The sequence below is a fragment of the Melopsittacus undulatus genome, chromosome 4, assembly GCF_012275295.1.
Source record: "Melopsittacus undulatus isolate bMelUnd1 chromosome 4, bMelUnd1.mat.Z, whole genome shotgun sequence".
NCBI lineage: Eukaryota > Metazoa > Chordata > Aves > Psittaciformes > Psittaculidae > Melopsittacus > Melopsittacus undulatus.
The window spans coordinates 46,831,643-46,858,123 of NC_047530.1; the positions used below are offsets into that span (position 1 = coordinate 46,831,643).

A 26,481-nucleotide genomic window follows, 5' to 3' on the forward strand; every position below is an offset into this window, starting at 1 on the left:
GTTCCCAAGCTGAAAATCAAAACCACAGCACTGCACCAGCTACTAAGGAGAAAAATGACTGCTACTGCTGAACCCAGGACAGCTACATGTAAACTCTGATGGTAATGCAAAGCCAAGAAGGTTAAATAACTTCTTTACAGAATGTAAGAAAATATACAGATGTGTCACAACAAAATGAAGAAATTATATACTTTATTGTTATTTTCTCAAAGTGTTGCCTTTTCACAAGCTACTTATGACAGTCTTGTCATGGCTTGAAGTTGTGATGTCAGTTTCCTGTTTGAACAGCTCTTCCACCTCTGCCCATTCACTAGAAGTGTTTTGAACTCATTAAATACAGTATGTGAATACTCAGACTGAAGAACAAAGGGTTTGAAAACTTAGTCACCATGTGATCTCTATGCCAAAGTAATGCTGTAAAGGTAAGCACTGAAAAATGAGCCACACCTGCTGTTCCCCTGGAAGTGCTATCAAGGTGTATATTAGTATAATCTCCACAGATGTTGTGTTACACAGCTGTTTTGGTGTGTTACCAGGTGAGAGTTGTTTCTGTCAGTAACTTTGGACAAGGTTTGCTGAACTTTTTTGAAAGTTTGCTGAACAGTGGTTTCAGAAGCTTTTTTAATTGGAGCTCAGCATGCTGCTGAACATGGCTCTGTGTCAATTTTGAGTGCCTCAAAAAATGACCAAAATGGTGAGGATGGTAACAAAGCAGCTGAAGATAAATGCATGTCAGTCACTCATTACCTTGGCAGATAAAATCAGGCTCTCCTGTTACCTGAACACATTTTAACCAAGAAGCTCAAACAATACAGGGCAACTTAGTGGATATTCCTCATGAGTTGCCATAAGTGGAAGGAGGAGGTCTAAGGTGGCTGCTTTCAAGGAGGTGTAAGGGAGCACTGGATTTGTGAAGCTCATGCTGGGCCTCAGCTGTGCTGCATCTGTTGCCCATGACTTAAGGATCTTCAGAAGTTTCTGAGATGATACCTTCTATCTCAACCAGTCTATTTGGTGTGTGTGGAACTGCATTTGCTTACCAGTTGCTTAAAATAAGGGTTGTGGATTTTGCATGAATGCCTTTGCTGAAGCGAGGTAGTATATTCCTACTGTTGATTAGAAACTGTGCTGTTTACCCAACTGTGATTGCAAGGACAAAATCTCCACTAGCACTCATGTAGTCAATGGAAGGGAAAGGTAGAGGTGTAACTGTGGACAGGGCTTGGCCTGATGCATTGATAGAAAGGATCTCAGTGTGATTTTCATATCCCAAATGAATTTTGCAAGATTGCCAGCTTGGAAACAGTTTTACTTATAACATCTGATAAAAGCTCATTAATACAAAAAAAACTCCAACCAACCATGGGTACCAGCTCAGGTCAGGCACACAGTCTGGTAACACACAGCCCTGTAGTCTGTTCCTGATGAGGGCTGCTAAAAAAGGGTGCCCTGCTTTCTTGGGGCTGTTGTGATGCTTTTAATCCAGTGACAATTCCTTGCTGTTTTCTTTCCAATTCTGGCTCTTAGGTGGTTTTTCAGATGTAGTGGAGCTGGCATGTTCTTTATAGAGGAATCTGCACTTCAGTATTGAATTTGTGATAGCATCTTGTTCCAGTGTAGATAGACAGTTAAACAACTGTTTTCAAACAGTGCCACCTTTCTACCTGTCTTGCTGTTACATCAGAATTCTTTTGAACAGTGGTCATCTTTCATTTTTATCTGGAAATATTTTGTCATTCCTCATTTTGGTGTGGTTTCTTTTCATATTTTTCATCCCTAATCCTACACCAGAGGGAAAAATCTTAAGAAACTTCTTTGAAAAAGCTGAGTATATGTAATCGCCCATGTGACACAATGATACATTATGGGCTTTGCAGAGCACAGATATGGTTGTCCTGTGGGCAGGTTCTCTTCATCAGCTGTTCATGGCTTCCTGAGGAGTCCCTGGACCTGGAGGTACCAGCAATGTCTGTCAGGTCACCCAGCTGAAATAGTGCACTTGGAGCTGGCTACTCCTGCCCTTCACTCTAACTGTGAATACTGTCCTGCGGTGCTGAAGCCTGCAGCTGTCTCTTCCAGGCCATCCCTAAAAGTCTAAGATCCTAAAGTATATATTGTATTTTGGGGACACTTTGGATGGAAGAAAACGTCAAGCACTCAGCTGTGCTCTTTTATTAAAACACTGCACTGATGTGTGAGAAGCATTCTAAAACAGATCTGATGAACCGGATATTCCCTTTAGTGAGTTTCCAGTCCCACAGAAGACTTGATACAGATCTCCTAGGCTTATAGAGATGGAAACATGTCTTTTTCCACCAGAAAACTTCAGTACCTGAACTTGCCTTCCCAGCACATCCCAGCCCAGATCTGCTGACTCATTTTTCACTATATGACCCTGAAAGATCTGTATTTACTCAGGCTCAGGGGAGCAGAACAGGGGCATTTTGTTAGCCATGATTAAGTACAGAATGAGACAAGGGAAAGGGGGCGGGGGGTGTATGGTAAATATCCAAAGAATTGAAGGAATACTTTGAGGTATTGAAGCAAGTGAAGACTCTAGATTATAAGAAGTAGTTGACACAAAACTTTTTGCTTAATGAGCAAAAAGCAGCATTTGCTTCACCATTCACCAGCAGTTTGACAATAAAACTCTTTGTTGTTAATGGTAATTTTCCCAAGATCCGTCTGCAGGGTTGCGGGTGGTCTGCATGCTGGAGAAAAAAGCTCACTAGGATCTTGGGTGAGGACTGGTTGTGGTGCAATGCTGAGATCACTGTCTGTGCGAGAGCACCCTGCAAGCTTCTACCTGTCCTCACTAGCACGAAATTATCTCACCCACCTTGTTATAAATTGCCTGCAGTAACAAGCTTGAACAATGTGAATTCAAACCTCAAATACCAAACGGGGGAACACTGTATTCCTGGAGCTGGCTATATAAAGAGTGCATGTCCAGTGCATGTAGCAATAATGTCTCCTGTGTACCTCAGGTTTTCTGCTTTTATTTTTCAAGTTAAATTCCGATGTAGAGAACACTGAGCTGAAATTAATATTCTTTTTTCCTGCTGACTGCAGTGGGTTTTTTCCCAAGACTCTGCTTCTAAGTACAGCTTTTTATTTATATGTATATTTATGTATTTGCACCAGGGCAGAGATTATTTTTTAAATTGAAAGAAATACACTCAGTTCTTTTTCTGCTTTAAGGCCACTATAATATATAAAAAATATAAATGGAAAATTTGTATCATTGAAAATACCATGTACCTACTGCAAAAAAATACTCCTCTTAGGTGTTCTGTTAAACTTACTGTACTTACACTAGCTGGACTGAAGAACAAACAACTGGGATATGACTTATGCAGCCGGTTGTCTTGCGGCTGCCTGCTTTCTCCAAAGCAGAGAAGGGAGTACAGTGGGAGCTACACAGGTAACTTCCATATGGGACAGCTGCTTTCTCTTTACACAGCAGTTGATTTCTCTAACTTCAAGTAGTGTTCAGTCACCCACTGTCTTTCTCGTGGTCTCTGCAGGACCATTCTCTGGGTTGTCTCCAGTACATTGTCAGGTTTGGATTCTTCAGTGCTTTGTTCTTCCTTACTAAAAGTGATAAAAAATACAAAAATAAATTATTAGTTTGTTCCTTTCCTTGGTACATGAAAGCAGTAATTAGATCTGGGGTGCAAAGACTGAGAGATATTTGAGTCACTTTATCTTGCTGAACTCTGAACACTTTTTGCATAGCAACGACTGCTTTTGTTTATTTGTTACCATCTACATCATGTTTCTTATCACAGCAGCTAGCTCTGCCCACATCTATCACCTAGATTTTGATACAAGTCAGGGAATGCTAGCATTACAGTGAAGGCAATTACTTCTGCACAGTTGGTATCGATTTCTTGAAATACCAATACTGGCTTATTTCATCAGGACAAGATCTGCTAGATCTGTCAAACAGGTTTATCATGGCCAGAGTCTCCAAAAATGCAATAAATATCTACACCTGTATTCAGACAAACAAAAGGCTCTCTGATTCAGAGGTGCCCAGGAGCTGCAAGAGGTCACTGCATGGTGTTCATTAATCAGACTGCTTTACAAAGAGCCTGAATAGTTGCTTACGTATGGATTTAAGGTGTGAACTTGGGAATCTTAGGGTTTGTGCCCAGAGGTCACTGGAAGCAGAGTGGTGCTTTAGAACTTCTTTTGTAAAATGAATTTCTAGCAAAAAAAAAAAAAAAAAAAAAAAAAAAAAAAAAGGTTTGTGAAAGTCTCCCTGTAATCATAATAGTCATGTGTTACATTTAAGGTGCTCTGTAGGACCCTATGAGGATAAATTTATAAGATGAGAAATTTTAAGCAGTAGACTTGATTAGTCTGAAGTTTTGAGGCATGTGATTTTATGATTCTGTTTCTCCTTCCCATGCATACCTGGCTTGTCATCATGTGGCTACTTATATGGCCAACTCACTCGGTGGTGGGTTTTGCTATACTGAAGTCTGTGAAATTCTGAGATCCTTTTTAGACTTTCCTTTGTTCCACTCCCCAGAGGGCAGGTAATGTATCAGAGCCAGCTCACTGTTTAACTGATGTCTCATAGGTAGGAAGAGAGGGAGAAAAAAACGGGGAAGGGAGACTGCGTCACATTGGAGGAGGAGGGTAGCAAAGAAAAATGAGCTTTCTTAAACAAATCGCATGCAGAGCGACACGTTGCCAGGGCTTGGGCACTTCTCGGCAGGGGCTCGGCTCTCTTCCCTGCCGGCCGCGATGCAGGAAGCAGCAGGAGTGCTGAAGGAAGGATTCCTCGTCAAACGGGTGAGTGTATCCGTCCCCTTCCGTGGAGATCTGCTCCAGCAGCCCCTGAGCAGGAACTGGATTGAGCCAGGGCTCGTGGCAACGCAGCCACTGGGCACTGGGTAAGAGGGGCTCCTGCCTGCTTCTGGGAAAGGAGATCCTTCAGGTCTGTGCAGGTGCCTGCTGGGGGAGCTGCTCGAACTGCAGGTGCTCACTGACTTCCCTCGAGTTTCCTTGTATTGGCCCTGTATTTACTCCGGGAAAAGTGAATTAGCCATCAGCATTACTCAGGTATCAGAATGCCATTGTGTCTGTGCGTCTGCAAGGGGCACACAACAAACTGCCAGCAAACGGCTACGTGGCAGCAGTGGAAGTGGCCACGGGAGGATGGAGAGAGGGAAGGTGTTTGTGCCTTCTTTAGCGACCCAGCTGAGCTGTGTTTCTCGTTTTGTGTGAGGAGACAGTGAGCAGGCTATTCTGTCTGAAGGGGATCAGAGCAATGGAAACATAGAAGTGGGTTTGAAATAACTTCTTCTTACCACACCCCTCAAACTGCACTGTAAGGAAATTTTAGCCAAAGTGTGGAGAAAGGAGCTGCGATGTGAAATATGAATTCACACCTCTAAACAAGATAACAAGGTTTTATTGAGGGACAAAGTCCATAAAGCAAAAGCAAACAGCACTGGGCGCATGACTGTAGCCAGAGGCGCAAATGATTAGTATTTGTTACAGTTTTATATACTTTCACAATTCCATTAGTCACATACATATTCATAATTCCTGCGTATAGGCAGGGAACATTATAACTAAGTCCAGTAATTTATTATCATAAGTCTCCTCCTCTTGGCATCTGCGCACTGCTCTTCAACGATTGTGGGCAGGGGTCTTCAGGATGAAGTAAGCAGTCTTCCTCACAGTGTACTTCTCACCTTTGGCACAGTTGGACGCCCCAGGAACCACACAACTCGCTAAAACCAGACATATCTGTAATTATTCTGATAACTAGCAAAGACTTAAAACAGTGTGACCTTCCTGCAAAAATTATAACAGGATGGGCAGACAAGATGTATCCCAAGCTAGCAGATGTTTGGGAGGCTCTGTCTCTAAACTAACTGATAAGTAGAAGGATGGTGTGAAATAACTCATTCATGTTTAGTGGGGTCACTAAATCTTGTTATCTCACCACAGACTTACAACACAAACACTGTTCTTTAAAACTAAAGATACTTTAGAGGACTAGTGTGAAACAATTAACTCACATTTAGTGGGGCCACTAAATTCCACAGGCTAACAACATAAACATTGTTCTCTTTCTACAACCTAAGTTAAGCTAAAAAGTACTTAAACTCTATATTTTATAGGCACTAGCTTTTGTTATATCAAGCATGCAAACCCCCCCCCTTCTCTTTACCTTTACAGATTCTTCTACTATGCGACTCCGTTTTGCTCATCTTGTGTCTTTATTGAGCTTTGTTTTTGTTACTATAAACTTGTATAGTTATATCCACATAACCACGCATATTATTTGAGAAAGCCAATACATTTATGTGTTTATCCCATGCAAGATGGTGTCACACGTTTCAGACTTTCCAATGCTTCTTCCTGCAGGACCAACTCAGTCATAGCTGGGACACAAGAAGGCAATTTAACAAGCAGCACAAGTTGCTTTTAGTACCAAGAACCTGTTTCAACAACTAATATGGTCCTTGATTGCACACCAAAAATGTGATTAGTTCAAAGCTTTGCCACACCTCGGGAAATGCTTTTCTATGGTACGTGGCAGTGCTTCTGGTGCTGACATGAAGGTAATCCTGGTCAGGAACCCTTCTGGCAGGGCTGGCCAGCCACCAGCCACGTGAAGACATGCTATATGCAGAGAAGGGCTGCACAGCGCGAGCTATTCCTCATCAACCCTGTGCAGTGAGGACAGAGCAGTCCCAGCTCCCAGTCTCTTCTCTGGGCCATGGCTGTATTTTGCAGCTCTTAAGTGACTCCTGAATTCAGGATGGGAAGCCAAGCACCAAGTGTGTGAGAGGAATAGGTTATTGGCAGCACACTGAGCTGTAACTGCCCACAGGCTGTACAACATTACCGAGACACACAGGCTGATAGAAAAGAGACCACAGAGAAGATGACAAAAGAGAACTGGGGAGGAAGGGGACAAGAGATCCTGAGAAAAAAAAAATGAGGAAGGGGTGGGATCAGGTAAAGGAAAACAGAGATATCTTAAGAAGAGAGCAGAAGCAAGGAGATTATCTAAATGCATTATAAATGTCTGAATTATGTATTGTAATGTATTACAAATTAAACTTGTGGAAGTCAGGTAAAGGTAAAGGAAAAAAGGTAAGGCAACCTCCGGAAAAAAAGGAGGTCTCCAAAAAGGAAATCAAAAAGCCATAGCAAAGAACATACTCTCAGGAAAAATGGCCATGGGACTTTACAATAGGTGGAAAACAAAAAACCCAAACCACTGAAGAATGCAAAGTGAAGGGGAGAACAAATCCAAGTTAGATAAATTGTACTTAGTATAGACTAAAAGGCATCAGACAGAAAGCACCCTGGGTTTTAGAGGCTCTTTACCCCACCTTCTCTTAAAAATTGTTGGGTTTCCCCTTTACTCATAGAGAATTAATGAGCTTTGACTCCTGCCACAACTGGACTTTGCATGTTCCTGTCTTCTAGCTATGCCCACCCTCTCTCAGGTCTGAGTTTCCTCTACCCAGCGGTTCGCTTGCTGGCTGCAGTGCTCCACAGCCTTTAGAAACACAAGACAGCCTCTCTCCCCAGGAAGCTGGACCTGACACTTCCAGACAGGACTGAGCCTGTTGGTGTCAGCCCTCTCTGGGTTTGCTCTCCTGTACTGGCAAACTAAAGAGTGCCAGGGGCTGTTTGCAGAGGGGAAAGAAGGGATCTTGCCTGTATTCTGACATAACCCAGGAGGCATCTGCCAGCAGCCTTCATTCAGTCTTTTGTCATTGAAAAGCACATCTTCTTTACAGGAAACGGTAACACAGGGAATAGTCTAGCCCTGGAGACTGGAGGCAGGTAGGATAGAAATAAATCACTTATTAGCAGTAAGAGGGGATGTAAGGAAAAGCAAATTCACCCAGGAAGGTGCCCTCAAAACCACCTGGCACCTACAGCCACATCACAATGACAGAAAACAAAACACAGCAAGCACCGCCCAGGGTCTCTGGAGAGGAGGAGTTTGTCTCCAAAAGCCCTCACACTTTTCAGATTTACTCTATTCCTGCCTGGTGCTGTCAGCAGGCACGCATGCTCCTGAATAACAGCTCTTTGGAATGATTCATGTGAGCTTCAGCAAGAAACAACTCTTGCCAGAAAAGAAAATGTTCTTGTTGGACAAAGAGCAAAGCATCTTTTTATTGCTCCATGATTTTATAGTGATGGAGCTGTGCTGCTTTGTTACTAAGAATGTGTATTTATTTCAGGGAGAACAGGACTCATAATGATTTCTTGTTTCCTTTCATACAGTTTCCTACTTTTTATGATATTTTCACCTCCCCAAAAAAGGAAATATAATAATTTCTCAATGCTTGTGTTAAAGTTAGCTATGTGATTCTTCCCCTCTAGGGACACATTGTTCGTAACTGGAAAGTCAGATGGTTCGTTCTGCTTCAGGATAAGCTGCTGTATTACAAAATCGAAGGAGGCAAGAAGGAACCTTCTCCAAAGGGCAGGATCCTTTTAGATGGCTGCACTATTACTTGTCCATGCCTGGAATATGAAAACAGACCGGTAGGAGTGGAAAAATGTATCCCTTCTCAGTGGCACTCACTTTCTAACTTCTCCCTAGACTTTTCAGGAAGAACTTCTTTACTGTGAGAGTGACAGAGCACTGGAACAGGTTGCCCAGGGGGGTTGTGGAGTCTCCTACATTGGAGATATTCAAGGCCTGCCTGGACAAGTTCCTGTGTGATGTACTCTAGGTTACCCTGCTCTTGAAGGGGGGTTGGACTAGATGATCTTTCAAGGTCCCTTCCAACCCTTGGAATTCTGGGATTCTGACTTCTTTGATTATTGCAACTATATCACTGGGGAGTTTCTAGAATTAAGCCCAGCCAAAAGCAAGCTGCTGTTAGCAATGTAACCAGGACAAGCAATGAATTCCCCTGTTGTGTCTTTGCTGCTCTCTGTGCCCAAACCTGAGTCATAGACATTAACAAAAAAACAAACCCACACCCCACACACACATAGTGGTAAGAATAAATGCAAACCCATCAGCCCAGCAGTATGTGGAGAGAGGACATGGACAGGTCAATAAAATCTGAGGAGGATGGGAAAAAAGGGATTTTTGTGTGAGAGGGAAATATTTAATCTATGGTGGTTGCCTTAAACCTCGGCTCTGCCTGTGGATGCTCCCAGGCATCCAGAACAGCCTGCTTTTTCCTTCACCAATGGGACACTGCTGCTGTGGAGTTTCCAGCAAGAGGGTCCCAGAAGGGAAGCTCCTCCTGAGCTGCTCCGCTCACCTGTAGGTAGCAGCAATGCAGCCTTCCTCTGAGGATAGAAGGGAAATGGCTCTGGAAGTTGCTGGCTATTTCAGTACTTCTCATAGCAGAAACAGCCTAGTGAGAGTTTGCAGTTGTTGAGAAACTAGAGATCTGGATGTGAAAAGCTCCATAGTCAACAGCACATTCCTGTGTAATCCAGCAACTGGGTGATCTGTACTCTTGTAAGTACCACAAGCTCCACGCATGCAAACTATGCTTGGAACTGAAAACACAGGAATCTGAGGAGGGGAGAAGCAAAAAAAAAAAGAGTTGTGCTCACCATCCTTGTGGCCAAGAGCTGCTCTCTACTGTTCAGATGGGATGGTATATCAGACCTACTTGTGTCACTTAATGCACGTGGAGGACAATAGCTAAATGATGTTATTGCTTTGCACTTCTTTCTCCACAGCTGCTCATCAAGTTAAAGACAAAAACCAATACAGACTATTTCCTTGAATGTTGCTCCAGGGAGGAGCGAGACTCTTGGGCTTTGGACATCACAGGAGCTATTCATGCTGGTCACCCAGTACAGGTACAAGAGCTTCACAGAATGAAGAACTCTTTTAAACTACTAGAGAATATCAGCCTCCAGTAAGTGTATATGGTTTATTCTTCTGCTGTTGCTGCAGTTTGCAAAACACCCATGCCAACGTATGGAGAGGGTCAAGGAAAGCTCCTCTCTGCACAGATTTGCTCCCGTGCAGCCAGGAGCCTCTAAACTGGTTGCACTGCCCTAGGTTTGCATATACTCTTGCCAAAGCATGGGAATGCACTTTTCCCAACCATTACTTTTGGGACTATTTGGCTTCTGCACAGACATCTCACTGCTGGCTTGAAGACCTTCGTAGTCAGCTGCAAAGGTTCTCACTGGGGAGATGTATTACCTCAGAGGATGTAATACCAGTGAAAGAATGAACAATGACACTGTTCATGCCAAGCTGATGAGCTTTCAAAGCTGGTAGCTGGAATCCAGACTAGGATTTTTAGGGTGCATTATGTTAAACAAGAGGAAACAGAGAACTGATTAAGAAATAGAAAGATGACACAAATTTGGTTTGTGTTGAAAAGGTAAATAGAGGTTGACTATAGTTCAGTTTGAAATGCTTTAAATTGAAAGTTACTTCATGAGGCATCTTGTTTAGTGCTGCTATTGGGAGAATAAATTTTTCCTATACTGTACTTAGGACAAAACTTCTGGGTGTATACCTAGGCTGTTTCCCATCTTTGTGTTGGTAACTGGGAGGACATCCCAGGCACTGACAGAAGTATGTGGCAATTTCTGTCTGTTTTTTTCTTATTCTACTAACTTTGTCTTTTGCTCTCCTTTGCAGCCACATAGTGGAGAGAATGTGTGACAGCAGTACTGGAATTAAGCTAACCCGCAATTTGCAACAAGGCAACAGATACAAAGAGACTTTCACAGGTACACTTACTGCAGGCAAAGAGCTTCCTCACATCTAACACACTACATTGTGGAGACAAGGGAGCTACTGTACTGCCTGCATAGTGGAATCAGTTGTGGTCCAATGGAAACTGGTGGTACAACCAAGTTTTCCAACACCTTTCTCTCATGCTTTTTGGATATATGGAATCACACAGGACCCCACACTTTTGGTCAACCTCGCACTTCATTGTCAGTCTTTGTGATAGTGCCAAAATGTTTCAGCAAATGAAGACCTGTGTAGCAGTAGGCCAGTTGTCTCATCTTGGAAGAGTACACTGCCTTGGTATGAGAACTGCCTTTCTTCCTACAGGTTCTGCTCTCGTGGACTGGCTCATCTCCAATAGCTTTGCTGTGTCACGATTCGAGGCCATCACCTTGGCATCCATGCTGATGGAGGAGAACTTCATCAAGCCCGTGGGAGCGCGCAGCACTGAGGCCACACGCTTCAGCGACCTCTCTGAGCAGTTTCTTGATGACTCTACAGCACTGTACATGTTTGTAAGTGATGCAGCTGCACACAGAAGCACCTCTTCATCACATGCTTGACTTGGGCAGCGGTAAAGGGGACACACACAGTGTGCAAACAAAGGCAAAATATGCAGGCTGTGAAAGCAAACAGAGAAGGAGCAGTTCTAGGCCTTTAGGAGCACCAACACTTGCACTTTTGATGGAGACAAATAGCTTCATGGGTATGGAGGGATCTACAGATTACATAATGGGCATTAAAAGGGTTGTGTCCCTTGAGCGCCATGCTGAGTCTGCATTTAACAGAGGCTGTAGTTATGCTAACGCTCAAGGCCACAGTGCATGTGTAGGCTTTACAGCTGTAATTTGTTGCTTGTAAATCATGGAGCTACAAAGCTGAGCAGCAGGGCTATGGTGTAGAATTTACTGAGGATATATAAGCTAAAAGCAGGTCAAAGAAAATAAAATGCAGAACTTTGTACTTAAAAGTGTGTTTAGATTCAACAGAGAAGTAGAAACATCTTTTCCCTATTTTGCAGGCCGAGAGCAGTAAGAAAAATATCAGTTCCAAGGAAGAGCTACAATTTAATATCTCTGAATTAAGCGGCACCATTGTGAAGCAAGGATTCTTAGTGAAACAGGTAAATACCATCTTTGAACTTTCACTGTGAAACAAGAAAAATGACAGCTCTTAGGGCTTCCTAGAGAATAAACGTGATTTATACAAGCATGGCTGGAGAGTTGTGGCCAGCAGAGCTAATTTGCCTATGAGTAATACTATCACAGCTCATGTGATGAAAAATGTCTAGTTGTAAAGGAATGAGCTACGGAACTTGCTGCTCAAGCAGAATTAATTGGATATTCTGTATATATTGGGTCTATACTAAAAACTATAGAATAGTATCAAAAGCAAAAGTCCCACACAAAGTCCAAACGCCACCGGAGGCGTTATACACACTTCCAAGCAGAAGCTCTGTTCTTCTGGTCAAACCTGTTCCCTGCAGGTCATGTGAGCAGCTATGGAATTCTGCTGGTTATAGACAAATTTCAAAGCTAAGTAGATTGACTTTTACATGAAGTGGACATTTACCTGTGTACAGTCACTCTTGTACACATGGATGCTCTGGTAGTAGCAGGACCTATTTTCTTTGGCCAAGAGGACAAGGAAGTCCTCTTTACAAGATCCCACCTCTAGGCTGCAAGACTTGATTTCAACCCTTGCTATGAACAAGACGAGGATCAGTCGTGCTGTTTCAAAGCATAACGCAGCCACCTGCAGAGAGAACCCTACATGCTCCACTACTCTGGAGCTTTGTACCATGAGCTGTGATTTTAGTGTTGTGAAAACTGGATTATCAGACGTATTTAATCTGAAATGAAGAGAAGGAATCGGGGATATAATCACTGGGTCATGTCACTCTGTTTTCTTGGTTCTTAGCGCAAGGAAGGGAGAGAGGAAGGAATTATCAATGTATGAAGAATAATATTAAGCAGAAAATCCTAGGAGTTACTAAGATGTCAGAAAAGATTTTTCTCTGTTGGCTCCAAAACCTGTTGTTTTCAGTACCTACTTAGGTGTCCCCTACAGCCTGCAGGGAAATGGTCATTTCAGGGGACATTTACTGTTGGTAACTTTAATTCTTCTGTTTTGCAGGGGCACAAGAGGAAAAACTGGAAGGTGAGGAGATTTGTTTTGAGAGCTGATCCTGCTTTTTTGCACTACTATGACCCCACTAAGGTACGTGATTGGGAATTTGCTACCCCCAGAAATCCTCTTACAGACCTGAACATTATAATGAAAATACAATCATGCTGTAGATGTTTCTCTTACTCAAATCTTGTTCTGGGTTCCTGTATCCATTTCCTCAGGATTAAGATCTCTCTTGCCTTAGCCTGGGAGACTGTCCTTGTAGGATTTTCTATCCCTATATCTTTCCTCCTGTCTTTCCCCAGGGAGATTCCTTTTCCTTAGCCAAGTCTTCTTGGGATTTGTCTTCTGCTGTACCCACACAGTCTGGGACCACGCTCCTGCAGGGATTCTTCCTGGGCTGACATCCCACCACTTGAGGGTCATACTGCTACTGGGATTTTTCATTTTATTCCAACACTGGGGAGAGTCTTCTTGATGCCAAAGTATCAATAGGCATTAAAGCTACTCAGTTTTAAACTTGCTCAGAGAAAAGTAGGATTTATCTTAATGAATGTAGTAATCAATGTTAGCAACCCAGAATGGCATACAGATCCATCCACCCCAGGTGTATAGGGTATCCCAAAGGCCTTATGTTGCTAAAAGAACATGTATAGAAATGCTTTATATGACTTCATAGAGAAAACACAAACACCATAACAGTGAAAAGAGCTTATGGAGCTGGTTCATTTTCTGTTGCCTGTTTCTTTGTGGGTTTTTTTGGGTTTGTTTTGTTTTTTTTGCACTGCAACTCGCCCTTGTAATGTCATAAATTCAAGCTGCAAAATCTGAAGATCAGACAAGGGCACCAGCCTCCTAGTGAAAACAGTCAAATTTTTCCCATGTTTTTTCCCATATGTTTCCCCCTATGTTCTCAGTGAAAAGCAGCAGAAATATATATTTTAATATGGATTGTTATTGATAAGACTATACATAAGTTCAGAATGTTATTGTTATCCTACCCATGTGTTTAATTGCTCTCCACCATTCCCAGATACATCAGGCAAACATCTAAGACTGAAACAACATATTAATGCATTTAATTACATGTCCTAATTGACTTTTCTTATAACATGGATATTTGTACCTGGAAAGACTGGTATTACATCTCCATCTTCATAAAATTAATTTATGTGCTCTTGGAAATAATTCTAATGGTGATATTTTCCCAATAAGCCTCATTCCCTTTTTCTTTGCAGGAAGAAAACAGGCCAGTAGGTGGATTTTCTCTTCGTGGCTGTCTTGTCTCAGCTCTGGAGGATAATGGAGTTCCAGCAGGTAAGCACACGCCTCTAAATGTTCATACATATATATTTATGTCATATCAATGCAGTGTTTAGGTGTGGGTTTGTGTGTGGCTGTCTGTATGCGCAAGTGGCCCAGCCTCACCTTCCCCTTTGCAAGCAGGTGAAGAGGCACATCATAAAAAATCCCCATACTGCTGGGCTGTCCACACCAGGAGGGATTTTCTTAGGGTTATTTCCACTTATCTTGGGTGTTCCCCTTCTTAAGGGCTTTTCTCAGTCAGATGACCTTTGAGACAGTCTAAAACACTCATTAAAATTCCAGAATTAACAGACGAAGAGGAAACAGTTTCTTTTTGGATGTTGTTTAACTCAGTTGTGAGTCATCCCCTGATCTGTGTGTTCTGTCATCCCTTTTCTGTGTGTTCTCTCTACTTATGCTACTACCTTTTCCTTTTTGATCTGCTAGAACCCAAATGTAAGAGAAATCTAAAAACAGCAATACAAAAACCAGTTTTGCTAGTAAATATGCTTAGCTTAGGCATTTGTCCAGAACTTCACCCTCACAGATAAGAGCTCCTGCTGCTAAAGCAATTTATTTTATGACAGTAAGTACAATGTGTGGATCTTAATTAGGAAACATCTTTCTAAAGACAAAAGACAGAGTCTGAAAAATATGAGGTGCAGGGGGAAAGGGGACAAGAGCAACAGAGCGCATTGCTAAGAGGAATCAGAAGCTGGGCATAAGCAAATCTAATTTACTGCACAAACTGGTCAGGACTTCATCCCTCCATTGTATAACTCAAGTAAGATTCTCCATTTAAACAGTGGCTATTTTATATATGATGCATAGTGAACAGTAGTTCATACAGTCTATGTGAGGGGTGTCTGTACTGTATCTTAATTTTGCAGAAGGGAAATCAAAGACACAAGAGCTATCTATAATGAAATGGAAAGGTCTGATATTCTAATTTACTAAATTAAAAGTCTTCCTTATGAAGCTTCACATTCACCAGAAAGCATTTCTCTGTGCAGCTTCCTGATCTGCCATATTTTTTTCTCTGCAGGAGTGAAGGGCAATGTGCAAGGCAATCTCTTCAAAATCATCACAAAAAATGACATTCATTATTATATCCAGGCCAGCTCCAAGGCAGAGCGAGCACAGTGGATTGAGGCAATCAAACCACTGACATGAGGAAGCTGGACTCCATGCCAAATGATGAGCCACATCTGTGACCAGGTGTCCTGCTCTTATTGTTTGTGACTGTTGTTTTGCTTTTAGATAGTCTATTCTTGTTATTTGTATCTCCATAGCACCCAGCAATTCCTGACAGACCAGCATCTTAGGTGCCTAGGAGTCATGTAGATCCAGAATAATTCCCCACCAAGAACTTAACCATCTAACAAAAGACAAGTGGACACAGGCAACAGGGCTTTACAAAGAAACAATGAAATACAATATTCCAAGGTGGAAGAAAATAATTACTTTTCTACAAGTATTCAGTCTATATTTGACAGATTCATGTTGTGCTTTATCCTAAAGCAGAAATGCCTTGTTCTTTTCCCCTTTATAAAGGGGTTTATAAACTTAATTAGTTAAGACTGACAGAATCAAAGTCATGAAAGGTCCTGGTGTCTAAGGCTGCCTTTCTTGGTATACACAAGAGTCTTGTGATAAGCCACAATCCAGCTGCTAGGATAATCACTAATGCAAAACATACAAAGTGTCTGTTTGTCTGTCTGCTCTACCATTTGGTTCTCTGTTAGGTTGGAAAAGACCAAAGGATCTTCCTCTCCAGTACATAAATTATTGTTGTGCTGGTAATGGCCCACAGCAGTGCAGGATCCTGAGTATCAAATCAGACCAGTGGCAGTTACTCCAGACAAATGCCTTTGCAGGAGATTTTGGATAAAACCACCCAGCCATAGAAATGAGACCTTTCCTCCTGATTATGACAGTAAATCCATTTATGTGGAACACCATTGGGACTAAGAGCTCCCATAGCAGTTATGACTATTGCTTTTTCTATTTTAAGTCATTAAATCTTCCATTATTTGTCTACTAATCTTGACATTGGTATCATTAAATTTTTTTAAAAAGATCAGTGCATTTTAATCTCCTGTGCTCTTTAAACATGATTTTTCTCAGAAGGCAGTTTGAATATATGAAAATGATGGTTTCATACATTGTAAATTCAGATTTTTATAGAAATGGAGACATTTTCCACAACACCAGGGGGTCTAATGGAATGTATAAGATGATTAAAACACCCAACCAGCCTGCTGATACACTATTTTCATAAAATTCCTCATGTTATCTGAATTACCCATATCTGACAGCCAGACTCTGCAGAGACTGCAAAATCACTCTGAAGACAGCATGCGATACACCTTCCCTGAAGTCACGGAGGAATTTGATAGCCCTCTATCTACAGAACCACCTCTTCACAGATTTTTGTTCTCTAAGTTATGTACCAAAACCAGAAAGCCTCTTCATTTAAAATCTTTTCCTTCATGTGTTATAACCAAACAATCATAACAGAGCCAAAGACAGCAGCTATAACATATGCTTCTACATGTATTAAAATAGCCATGTATTTAGGACTTTTTTTTTCTAAATATACAGCAATGAAATAACAGCACAACACTCGTGCATTCAAATATTTAACAGACCTGGTAAAGAAGTTTGCCAGCAAAGATGCAGTTTTAATTAGGTATAAGAATGTGTAATGCAGTTTGAGCTACAGATACCATTTCCTAGGGCTAGTCCAGAGAAGACTGAAATCCACAGCTGTTGAAAACTTACAATTCATGCTACCTGAAAGAGATGGGGATGCTGGTAAGGCATTTATTGTTCTGTACTGGGAAGCACAGATGGCTTTATGCTGATTGAGCAGAGCTCCCAGGAAAACCAATTCCTCCTGATAATGTGAACCCTGCTGGGGCCCATCAGGCTCCATTATTCACATATATGAAAATCTCCTGCTTCTTTTTTCTTAGACCCACCATCTGCACACTGCCCAGTTCTAGTCTTAGGGTACCAGCCACCCCACTTCAGAGGACTGAGCTCCTCTGGCTGACATGCCAGAGGGGTTAGGGGATGTGAGATTCTGCATAGCATCATAAATCTTGCAGTTTGTGAGGCCAAAAAAGTATCTCAGCAAAGGCTCTCTGATTTACCAGGAAAGTAAATCAGGACCAGCCACAACTCTGCAACTGCTGAGTGTGTATGAGAAAAAAATGTGTATATTTCAAACACATCAGCAAATTAAAAAGATATGGTTCCCACTCTCCAGAATCAGCGAGGGGGGAAAGATAAAACATTTCTCAGACAGAAAAAAAATACATTTGCCTCTGTCCCCTGGTGATATTGTGGTCTCATTTTTTTTTCAAGCCACTTTGGTAAGTTTGATGTCCCCTGAGATCTGCAAAGCTTTCACCAAGTTCAGGGGCTGAATGCGGTGAGTGAAGTTACAGAGCTGTCGTCCATCAAGCAAGACTCGTATTTGCTGATGTTCACATAAGAGCTCCATCTGCAATGGAAAAGGATGGGGGAGAGTGTTAGCATCAGAGTTGACTTCACCATCATGGACTTAGAACCCCATGTGATGGGGATAGTGAAGCACAAAGTTTACCCATTTTTCTAAAATGCCCCTAATAAATAAACTACCCTCTGCTGAGGTGATTCTGTAAAGCTCCTTATAGTGAGTTCTCTCTCTAAGTTTAGAGGAAGGCCTAAAGAGTTGCTCTCTGTGTCATACTAGACCACTTAACCCATCAGTGTCAATAGTTAGCTATTTGTGGTCATATATGTAGCCTTCAGCCTTTTTCTCCTCCTTTTCTCCATTCTATTCATAGTAGCCCAAAAATTACCTTAAATGTGTCGCCTGCTGTAAATGGGAAATATGGAATAGTCTTCTCTTCTCTTCCCCACTTCCCAGCAATTCTTGCATTTCGGGTGATGGATTTGTCACTAAAGTTAACTGTGAATAACAGCCCAACATCTTTGTTTGCATCCACTGGATCACAGAGCAGTGTCACTGAAAAGCTGAAAAAAATACCAGTGAAGCAACAGGGTCTTTCAGAAGGATGAAATGACATGATAAACACAGCAGATGCCTGTAAAGACTAGAGACAGCCCTTGATTTCTTGTCACACTGAAACACAGGGCTTTTACAGGCTTAGAAGCTGCAGAAAGGTATGAGAACAGTCTAGTCTTTGTTTTTCTTCCAATTTTCAGTAGGATGCTAGTGACTTCTGATGTTGCTTTCTCTCTTTTGTGACTGAAATCAACATTTGTGCATGAGCCAATTCGAAGTTGTGTCTTGAAAGAGGTTACAGCAAAGTATTTACTAGTGGAAGCACTGGAGTTGATTACGGTAGCTGCAAGAAAGTGTAATGATAAGCATAGTTGCTATCATCCTCATTAAACATAGCAATGAACCTGCACCTCCTGTGCCAAAACCCACGAGTTTTTAAATGGTGATGATTCCAGCCCCCAGCAGATGACCAAGACTCAGGTTCAAGACTGCACCTCTTCTTGGAGGAGAAATGCCACTTGTGCGCCCCTCCATTTTGCATTAGGTAAGCACGAGAAGTAGAAAATCCTGACAGGGCAGTCAGAAAGGCTGAACAGTGAATTATTTCTTGCCCTTTTAATCTTAGTCTAAGAGTAGGAAAATTAAAGCTATAAATTATGAATCTGTTTGATTTTCTTCCTCCAAAGAGCACAGACCCTCAAGGAATCTTTTGAATTTGGAAGACAGGTAGGAGCATGCGTAGCAGGGTGAACCTCCCACCAGCCCCTTTACCTACCTCTTGGGGTTGGAGTGCACCATTCCTATGACTGTGAGTTTCATGGCTGGTCTCAGGCCGCCTTTAATTTCACCAACATAATGCTCCACCTGCAGGGAACAGTGATAGTGTGCTGCAGTAGGTGATGCTGTGGGTAAACCAGCCTTAACGGTTGCTTGGGTCACCTCATATAATTTGATTTTATTTTTACATGTACAGAAGAATTCAAAAATATTTCTGGCCTAAAGTATTTCTGGCACTTTCAGTATAAGTTCTGTCAGTTCTGGTATCTGAGTGAAGCAAGAAGGCTGCCATAAGTGAATGAATGACTGTTAATGAGGCATTGACTGTCAGGACAAGACAAACAGCTCTGGTTGGGCAGTTTCTGACCAAAACTGCTGTCAGTAAAAAGCGTGGCCGCTGCTGGAGCTCTGCCTGACTGATAGGTGACAGCATGACTCAGGTGGCTCTGGGAACAGCCACCACTGACTTTAGGTGACTGATGCCACTCCCCAAGACTAGAACAGGTACAGCAAGTGCTGCAGTAACCCACACAGAGTACCAGTACCCAGATAGCTGACACATCTGGGATGAACCAGTGATGGCTGCTATGCTATAATGATACAATAGATCTGGTTGCAGCGCTCCATGCGGCACATCAAAGGCTTTGCGGCAGCATGATGCAGAGGGCAGGTTCCCTCTGAACTAACTCTGCCAGCACAAATTTGTTAACAGATTTCAGTAGGCTAACGTGACACCAGCAGGCTTTACACCAGGCCAGGTAGCCTCTGTTCTCCACTGTAAGAGCATGAAGCCAGCACAGATGCTGCTGAGCCCCTGCATGTTGACAGAAACACAACTGTGTCCTCACAGATGATCCCAATCATACCTCTCCCCATCCGTTTATATCAAAGCCAGAAAATGGCTTCTTGGTGGATCTATTTTTGTCCTGTTCAGAGACCTGTAGATGCAAACTCCACACAGAGATTAGAGCTGTATTTACTTTCCAAGTCCTTCCCTAACAGGGAATTGGCTGGTGGAGAAATTAATACAGATGACTGACATGGAAAAATAAAAGAGAGATCTCGGAAAATAATGTTAGGGACGATCTGAGACTTCAGTTTCAGAAATGGCTTTAAAATGTAAATGCCAGAGTAGTACGCTGTGGCATGTAATCACTCCCTATGCAGATTCACTTAGAAAGAAGCTGCTATAAAACACTAAGCGTTATTAACAATTTGTTTAGCACTGATAATATTTTAAGGCGATGCACAGCAGACCCTATTGTAGATAAAAAGTGTGTTACCATTCCAGTGTTCCAAGGTAAAAATTCAGACATTTTTTGCTAGAAGACCTGCACAATACATGCATGGTTTAGTATTTTGACTATGAGAAGCACTACATCAGCATGGAAACCCATAGAAGTCTGCTCATAGTAAATGGCCTTCTATTCCAGTGTAAGTTGCTGTGGGTATCTCATACCCATTTTTGAATGCTGAAAAAATAAACAATGTTAGATTTTTACATTATTGAATGCAACCTTACTTACCAGAAACAAATCCAAGACTTAAAATATTTTGCCTACACTCCATTTCTTAATTTCAATATACTAGTTATGTTTTCTGCTAAGATGATCTTAAACAATTTATTTTTCCACCTTGATATTACCATCTAGCAGCCTTTAAAGATTCATAGATATGTTAATAAACATCTAATTCCTAACAAGGGCAATACTAGAAGAAAATAATTTAAAAGTACCTTAAAAAATGACAGCACTACTGCTGATTGTTGATAAAGCACATTTGGCCTTGCAGAAGTGGGCAGGTATATTTTAAACTTTGTAGCAAAAGAAAAAGGACAACCACCAGAGATGTCTTTGCTGAGGGTGCAGCTCCTCAAGTAAAGAGTCTGACTGTAAGGAGATACTTTAAACTGGATAAAGCAATTACAGAGTGGGTAATAAGCATAAAAGATCCCAGGCTAAGTGAACTTCATCCTCCACAGGTCCTGTGTCCTACTAAAGCTCTTTCCTTGCCTACATGAGACAAGATATAAAAGAATACCCCAAATTGAAAGTGCACTTTGAGGAATTGTTTGCGCAGCATTGCACCATAATAAGCACCATCATTAACCTACCCATGGCAATGTGGTTGGAACTAAATCACCTTTAAAGTACCTTCCAACTCAAACCATTTTATGAGTCTATGATTAAAGCCACAGGGAATCAGAATAGATCAAACACGCAATAACCATATGGTTTCAACACTTAAAGCTCATCTAGCACCGCTGAAGTAAGTTCAGAGGCATGACTACCTACAGCCCTTTCTCTGCCAATACTGACTTGACAGTACAGGTGAAAAATACTCAGGATGCTGTAGGAGGTAATGGTACAAACTCCTGCAGCATCTTACACAGTGTATTGGTGGGTCTCTGAGCAGGTGCACACAGACATAGTCCCCTTCCCATATTTTCCATTCAGGAGCCCTGAGGACTCACTAGGTCACTTACTTTGGGACACCTCTCCTCTGTCATCACCGCTCTGCCTCTTACACTTGCCCCAGCCGCAGCAGTCCCTGGAGGAGTTTTGTTTTGTGTGTCAGGACAAAAGCAAACAAAAAGCCCAGAATAAAGGGAGGATGTTGGGGGTAGCTTATCTCTGCCAAACACTGGCTGGACACCACCCAGCCAAGCAGCTGAGTCATGGTCCTCTGTGCCTTGTCCCACTGCAAGAGCTCACAAATAACATGGCTGGTGACAGTGAGAGGGCTGGGGGACAGCAAGGGTGGGCAGGGCCCCGTCACCCCACACGGGAGTGCCTGGCAAGCCCATGTCTGCAGCTACAGATGTATCTATAACTACACGTTTATGAATTTAAAATTATGTGTGTGTGTGCATAGCATTTTGTATTTGTATGTGTAATTCATATAAGCAACATGTCATTTATTTACTTGTATAACATTTCTGTCCTCTCTAAAAGAAGACAGAATATATATAACATATATGCATACGTATATTCCCCGTATATATTTACTTACATATACATAATTAATAGTATGTGTTTTGAATAGTGTATATGTTTTGAATATTATGTGTATAGAAGTATATATGTATATATGTATGAATGTATTTTGAGTGTAAGTGTATTACATACAAATAGTATATGTTTTGAGTAAAATATTACACTTGTATATATAGAAGTAATAGTATATATGTAAATAAATATATATATAGGGAATATATAATATATATAGGGATATGTTATATATATGTATAAGTAAATATATATAACTTATGTCCCTATACAGACCTATATAAAGTGAAGTATACATATAGGGTAAATGATAACTCTCTATAATACCCCTATAAACAGCCCCCCCACCCCCCCAATGACGACTCACACCCCTCCACCCCACAATACCCCTCCGCGCGGAGCTGCGCCGCAGCGGGGCGGTCCGACTGCGCGCCAGGAGGCACAGCTTCGGCTGACAGCCAATCAGAACCACGAGAGGCCCGAGGCCGGGGCGTGGTCAGATGAGAAGGCGGGGCTTGGCTGCCTGGGGCGGGGTCAGGCTTCCCCAAGGAAGATGGCGGTTTATTTACATTCCGCCCCAGCTCGGCCAATGGGCGGACGCCTGTCCGCGTGCCCGCCCGGCGGCGCGGTCAGCTGAGGCGGTGCGCAAGATGGCGGCGGCGAGGGGTGGTGTTGCCGGCTCGGTGCAGTAGAGCTCAGCGCTGAGAGGGTGGCTGCGTCCTGCCCCACAGGTAATGCGGACCGCGCCAGGACGGGCCCTGTGGCCAGCCGAGCCGAGCCGAGCCGGAACGGAACTTGCGGAGGAGGGCGAGGCAGTAATCGGGTGCTCAGCAGAGTGCGCGGCCCGGGGCGAGTGGCCGCCACCACCCCAAAGACCGTCCCAGGCTGCCGGGGTCGGCGGCCCGGGATTCGGGCGGTGGTGCGGAGCGATGAGAGCATCCCGCGGGCCGCTGAGCTCCCCCGGCCGGGCGGTCATGGCTGAGCGGCAGCCGCGTTGTCAGCCCGCGGTGCTTGTTGGCACCACGGCTACCCTGTGGGAGGAATCCCCCTGAGGCATGGCGTTGGCTCTCTGCCTGTCCCTTCCCCGGGCGCGCCGCTGTCAGTGCGAAGAAGAAATCGGGCTAGTGCCCCAGCGCTCCCTCACCTACCGACCCACCCTTGCGTGTATCACCCTGCCCCAGGTCACCAGCCCGGCCTGGGAAGATGCACTCTTTCGGAAATGAAGAAGCAGTGTCTCAGGAGCAGCTGTTTGCGTTCTTCTGCGAGTGTGTACGGCATGGAGACTGGGAGCTTGCGCAGGCCTGTGTGCCCCAGCTGAGCCAGTGGCAGGGGGATGGCCCCGGGAAGGTGGAAGCAATTCTTCTGGCTCTGGTAGCTTGTCCCATGGGAGTAAGGTACTGTTTTGATTCAGTAGCTCAAGCGTGAAATGAGGAGGAGCAAGCAGTTAAGTGGTGACTGGGGGGGACAGGTAGACTCTGGGAAGCAGCACTTGCTTCCCTGCTGAGGTGTCTTGGATGTGTTTAGTTGTGCTGTAATCTGAACATTGACATTTTAGCATTGCCCAAGCACTCAGCAGGCTGCCCAGCCCACTGGGATAATGAGCTGTGTTTATATATACAGTTGACATGGTGATTGTTAAAACTTTAAAGCTATTTGTTACCATTTCAGAACCGATTTTGTTTGATTTTACTGAAGGATAAGAAGGAGAAGGAACATCTCCTGAAATTGCATTAATTTGGCAGCTTCACTTAATTTAGAAATGAAACCAGCAAGATCAGCCCTGCGTTATTTAAATTGTTCTCTTGTTTCCAGCACTTGAAAGACCTTGCAATTTCTAAAAACTTAAATTCTAAAAAAAAAAATAAAATTATGCTATTAATTTTATTTTTTTGTGTGTATTTCTCTCATGCTCTGTGTTTGAAATGGCATTGCTTTTACTCAATCCTGGTTAGTTTTGATCTCTGCTTTTAAGGTAGGTGTATGTGAAGGGTGACTTACTAGCACTTCAAGGAACATTGATATTCCCATTCTCCAAGCAGATGTTCATTAACATTTGTGTAACATTTTGGTAAAGTTCTAAAAAACAGTTGAGGCTGACAGCAATTAAGTGAGTCTGGAGGGAGGTGTGCACATGGTTAGAGAAATTCGCTAAATAAGCGGTTTTGGTCTTTTTATCTTTGATAGTTGGGCTATCCCATCTAAGGACTTTTGTTAGTAGTGCTGAGATTTTTAAAGGCCCATAAACTATCTTGCACTTTTCCCTTTTCATAGGCCCTCTGACAGTAGTAAGTATGTTCCCTAACTAATGTGTATGTGTAGGTTTTGGAATGTGTGTAGAAGTACTGGAGCACATGAAAAGTTGATGGAAATTAGAAATATTCTTTGTTTAGTTAGTCATTACTTCACTTTTAGTCTGGACATAGAGGTGCACTTGTGCTGCTTTGACCTGAGACAGAGTTTCTTTTTTTCCGGTAGAACTAAACAGTACAGGAAGTATCAGTATTTGGCAAGGGTTTGGATTTCAAAGAAATCTTCTCAAAGAGAGCTACACAGACTGAACTTTAGACCAGAAATAAATGCCATAGCTTTGAAGCAAGGAACTATGGCCGTAGTGTTTGGTATCTTTCAGATCTGAAAGCAGTTAGTTCCACAGCAGATATCATGTAGTTAATGTGTAAGTAGTACCACTGTTCTGGTTTCTTTGCATAAATATAAAAGTCCAAATGACCTCTGACTGTTTTCCTGGATGTTAGAAATGGGAATGAATTTGTATAATCCAGTGTATGTCCTTACTGCTTTTGTAGATGGGAACAGAATTCTAGCCCATGGAGAACTGCATGGCTTTGGCTTCTTGTGCTGGAAAAATGGCTTGCCAGGAATCAGGTACAGAAATATCTAGCTGACTTCCAAGTGGAAATTATAGCTGACTTCCATGGGGAAAATGCCTTCCTAGTTGCTTATTTAAGCTATAGGCTTTCCACGTTTAACAAAATCAAGGTAGCTGGAGAGGCACACTGCTTTTCCTTTTAACAGACTTGTTAAGAAACAACGGTTAACCTTTTCCACGCTGGAGAGAAAAAATTGAATTTTCGTTTTTTGCTTAGGTAACAAAAGCTGGCTTTTTAGTATTGAGCATTTCTCTAAGTGGAAAGCATGAGTGAATGAATACACTCATGCTTACATTTGCACACCACCTTTCTTACGCTAAAGGTTAAAGAGCTCAGGCATCAGACAGATCTTTATAAGGTTTAGGTGGTGAGGGATGTGCTGTTTGTATTGCCATTTTCAGACAAGTGCAGTAGGTTTCATGAGTAAAGGAGAAGTTCATCTATCTTCCTTTTTCTTTTTTTAATTGGTACACAGGATGTGTGATCATACTTTTTTTTATTCAGTTGTGCTTGTCACTGCTTAGACTTGCATTTTTTTCTTTTCCTTCTGAGGAAAGATCCTCAAATTGATGATATTGCAATTCCTGACAAAGTGACACTCATCTCTGTTTGCAAATGTATAGATAAATGGAATCCATTGGTGCAGGAGCATAACATAATTGTACAATAGCTTGTAACTGAGAATTAGGTATCTCTGGAGAGATAATTCAAAATGTTAATGAAAATAGATTGGGTTTATATGTAGTGTAAATAAATAAAAGTTTTATTGATTAATGTATTTCCTTTCTCTTACACTATTTCAGAAAACTGTTCCAGTTGTTCTTCAGAGAGAAACAGAATTTTTATTGTTTTTGGAAGAACTACAGAAAGATGTCTCTGAGGAAGTCCTAAAGGTGAGCTACTTAGTATGCACTACTTCTTGTTGTTATTTACACAGAATATCCAACTTTGTCAGGTTTGGGGATCAAAGTTATTGCTTTCTGCTAACTTAAGTGCCTGGGGTGGTTATGTGTTACCTTCTAGGCAGCTGAAAGAGACTAATTCAGATCTCTTTCTGAAGTTAATCCAATGTGCCTGCAAATGCTCTCTCTGGCTAGAGAGAAGGCTGTAGGCAGGCAAGGAACAAGCTTTTCTGTGTGATCTTTCTAGCATACTTCAGTCCTTACTGCAGCTCTTTGCCACAGACTTTTATCTATAGGCATCTTTAGTAATCATTAAGTTAAAACCCACTGTGAGCCAAAATAAACCATAATCAGCAAGCACATTTTACATGTATGTCTATTTTCTTCTTCTTCCTTCTGAGATCTTAATGTCCAGCTTCTATGCACTCCTTTCTCCCATTCTTGGAAGTTTTTTGGGTGCTGTAGTGTTACTACTGACATCATGTGGTAATCGGTGTGATATATACTTTGACATCAAGGACCAGTTTTTCTGTAATTCATTAATACACGCAGACTGATTTATTTGAGAAATACATGGAAATACACAAAGATGGATTAATATCAAAAGCAAGTATAGAGCAGAAAATCAAGAAAGTTACTAACTGCCGAACTGTCCTAATTTGGCATCAGTTACAACAGAATTAGATGTGACATGGTATGTGGAACACCCTCAGATGTTGCTTCTAGT

The 26,481-nt window shown here is 42.3% G+C and overlaps 3 protein-coding genes across 4 annotated transcripts in view; 2 read left to right on the forward strand and 1 right to left on the reverse strand.

Annotated features, from left to right (window-relative positions):
- Positions 1 to 4,596: 4,596 nt before the first annotated feature.
- On the forward strand, positions 4,597 to 17,833 carry PLEK2 (pleckstrin 2). Of its 2 annotated transcripts, XM_031049099.2 has the most exons (10): positions 4,597 to 4,806; positions 8,380 to 8,544; positions 9,709 to 9,890; positions 10,631 to 10,722; positions 11,054 to 11,241; positions 11,748 to 11,849; positions 12,863 to 12,946; positions 14,095 to 14,173; positions 15,207 to 15,379; positions 17,534 to 17,833. In XM_031049099.2, exons 1-9 carry the CDS (start codon positions 4,687 to 4,689, stop codon positions 15,332 to 15,334), a joined length of 1,140 nt encoding a protein of 379 aa, XP_030904959.1. In that variant the 5' UTR covers positions 4,597 to 4,686; the 3' UTR covers positions 15,335 to 15,379; positions 17,534 to 17,833. The 2 variants fall into 2 exon arrangements, with proteins under 2 accessions (XP_030904959.1, XP_005149318.2); XM_005149261.3 differs by lacking the exon at positions 17,534 to 17,833 and having other exon boundaries at positions 15,207 to 16,428.
- LOC101875723 (galectin-related protein A-like) lies at positions 16,705 to 21,773 on the reverse strand. The gene is made up of 4 exons (XM_005149260.4): positions 21,442 to 21,773; positions 18,955 to 19,043; positions 18,013 to 18,187; positions 16,705 to 17,672 (listed from the first exon to the last, which is right to left on the reverse strand). The coding sequence occupies exons 1-4, from the start codon at positions 21,463 to 21,465 to the stop codon at positions 17,529 to 17,531; spliced, it is 432 nt and encodes a 143-aa protein (XP_005149317.1). The 5' UTR covers positions 21,466 to 21,773; the 3' UTR covers positions 16,705 to 17,528.
- An 821-nt stretch (positions 21,774 to 22,594) lies between these two features.
- ZFYVE26 (zinc finger FYVE-type containing 26) overlaps positions 22,595 to 26,481 on the forward strand; it is a 50,113-nt gene continuing 46,226 nt past the window's right edge. The window contains exons 1-4 of the mRNA XM_031049012.2: positions 22,595 to 22,695; positions 23,146 to 23,358; positions 24,769 to 24,847; positions 25,656 to 25,745. Coding sequence (XP_030904872.2) covers positions 23,168 to 23,358; positions 24,769 to 24,847; positions 25,656 to 25,745 — 360 coding nt within the window. The 5' untranslated portion in view covers positions 22,595 to 22,695; positions 23,146 to 23,167. The remainder of the gene's footprint in view (positions 22,696 to 23,145; positions 23,359 to 24,768; positions 24,848 to 25,655; positions 25,746 to 26,481) is intronic.

Coding starts and splice junctions, on each gene's coding strand:
- LOC101875723 (XM_005149260.4), bottom strand. CDS start 21,465: ATGACAGAGGAGAGGTGTCCCAAA. Junction 19,044..21,441: donor CAGAGGAGAGGTGTCCCAAA/GTAAGTGACCTA, acceptor TGTTCCCTGCAG/GTGGAGCATTATGTTGGTGA. Junction 17,673..18,012: donor CAGCAGGCGACACATTTAAG/GTAATTTTTGGG, acceptor TTTCCATTGCAG/ATGGAGCTCTTATGTGAACA.
- PLEK2 (XM_031049099.2), top strand. CDS start 4,687: ATGCAGAGCGACACGTTGCCAGGGCTTGGGCACTTCTCGGCAGGGGCT. Junction 4,807..8,379: donor AAGGATTCCTCGTCAAACGG/GTGAGTGTATCC, acceptor CTTCCCCTCTAG/GGACACATTGTTCGTAACTG. Junction 14,174..15,206: donor GGATAATGGAGTTCCAGCAG/GTAAGCACACGC, acceptor TTTTCTCTGCAG/GAGTGAAGGGCAATGTGCAA.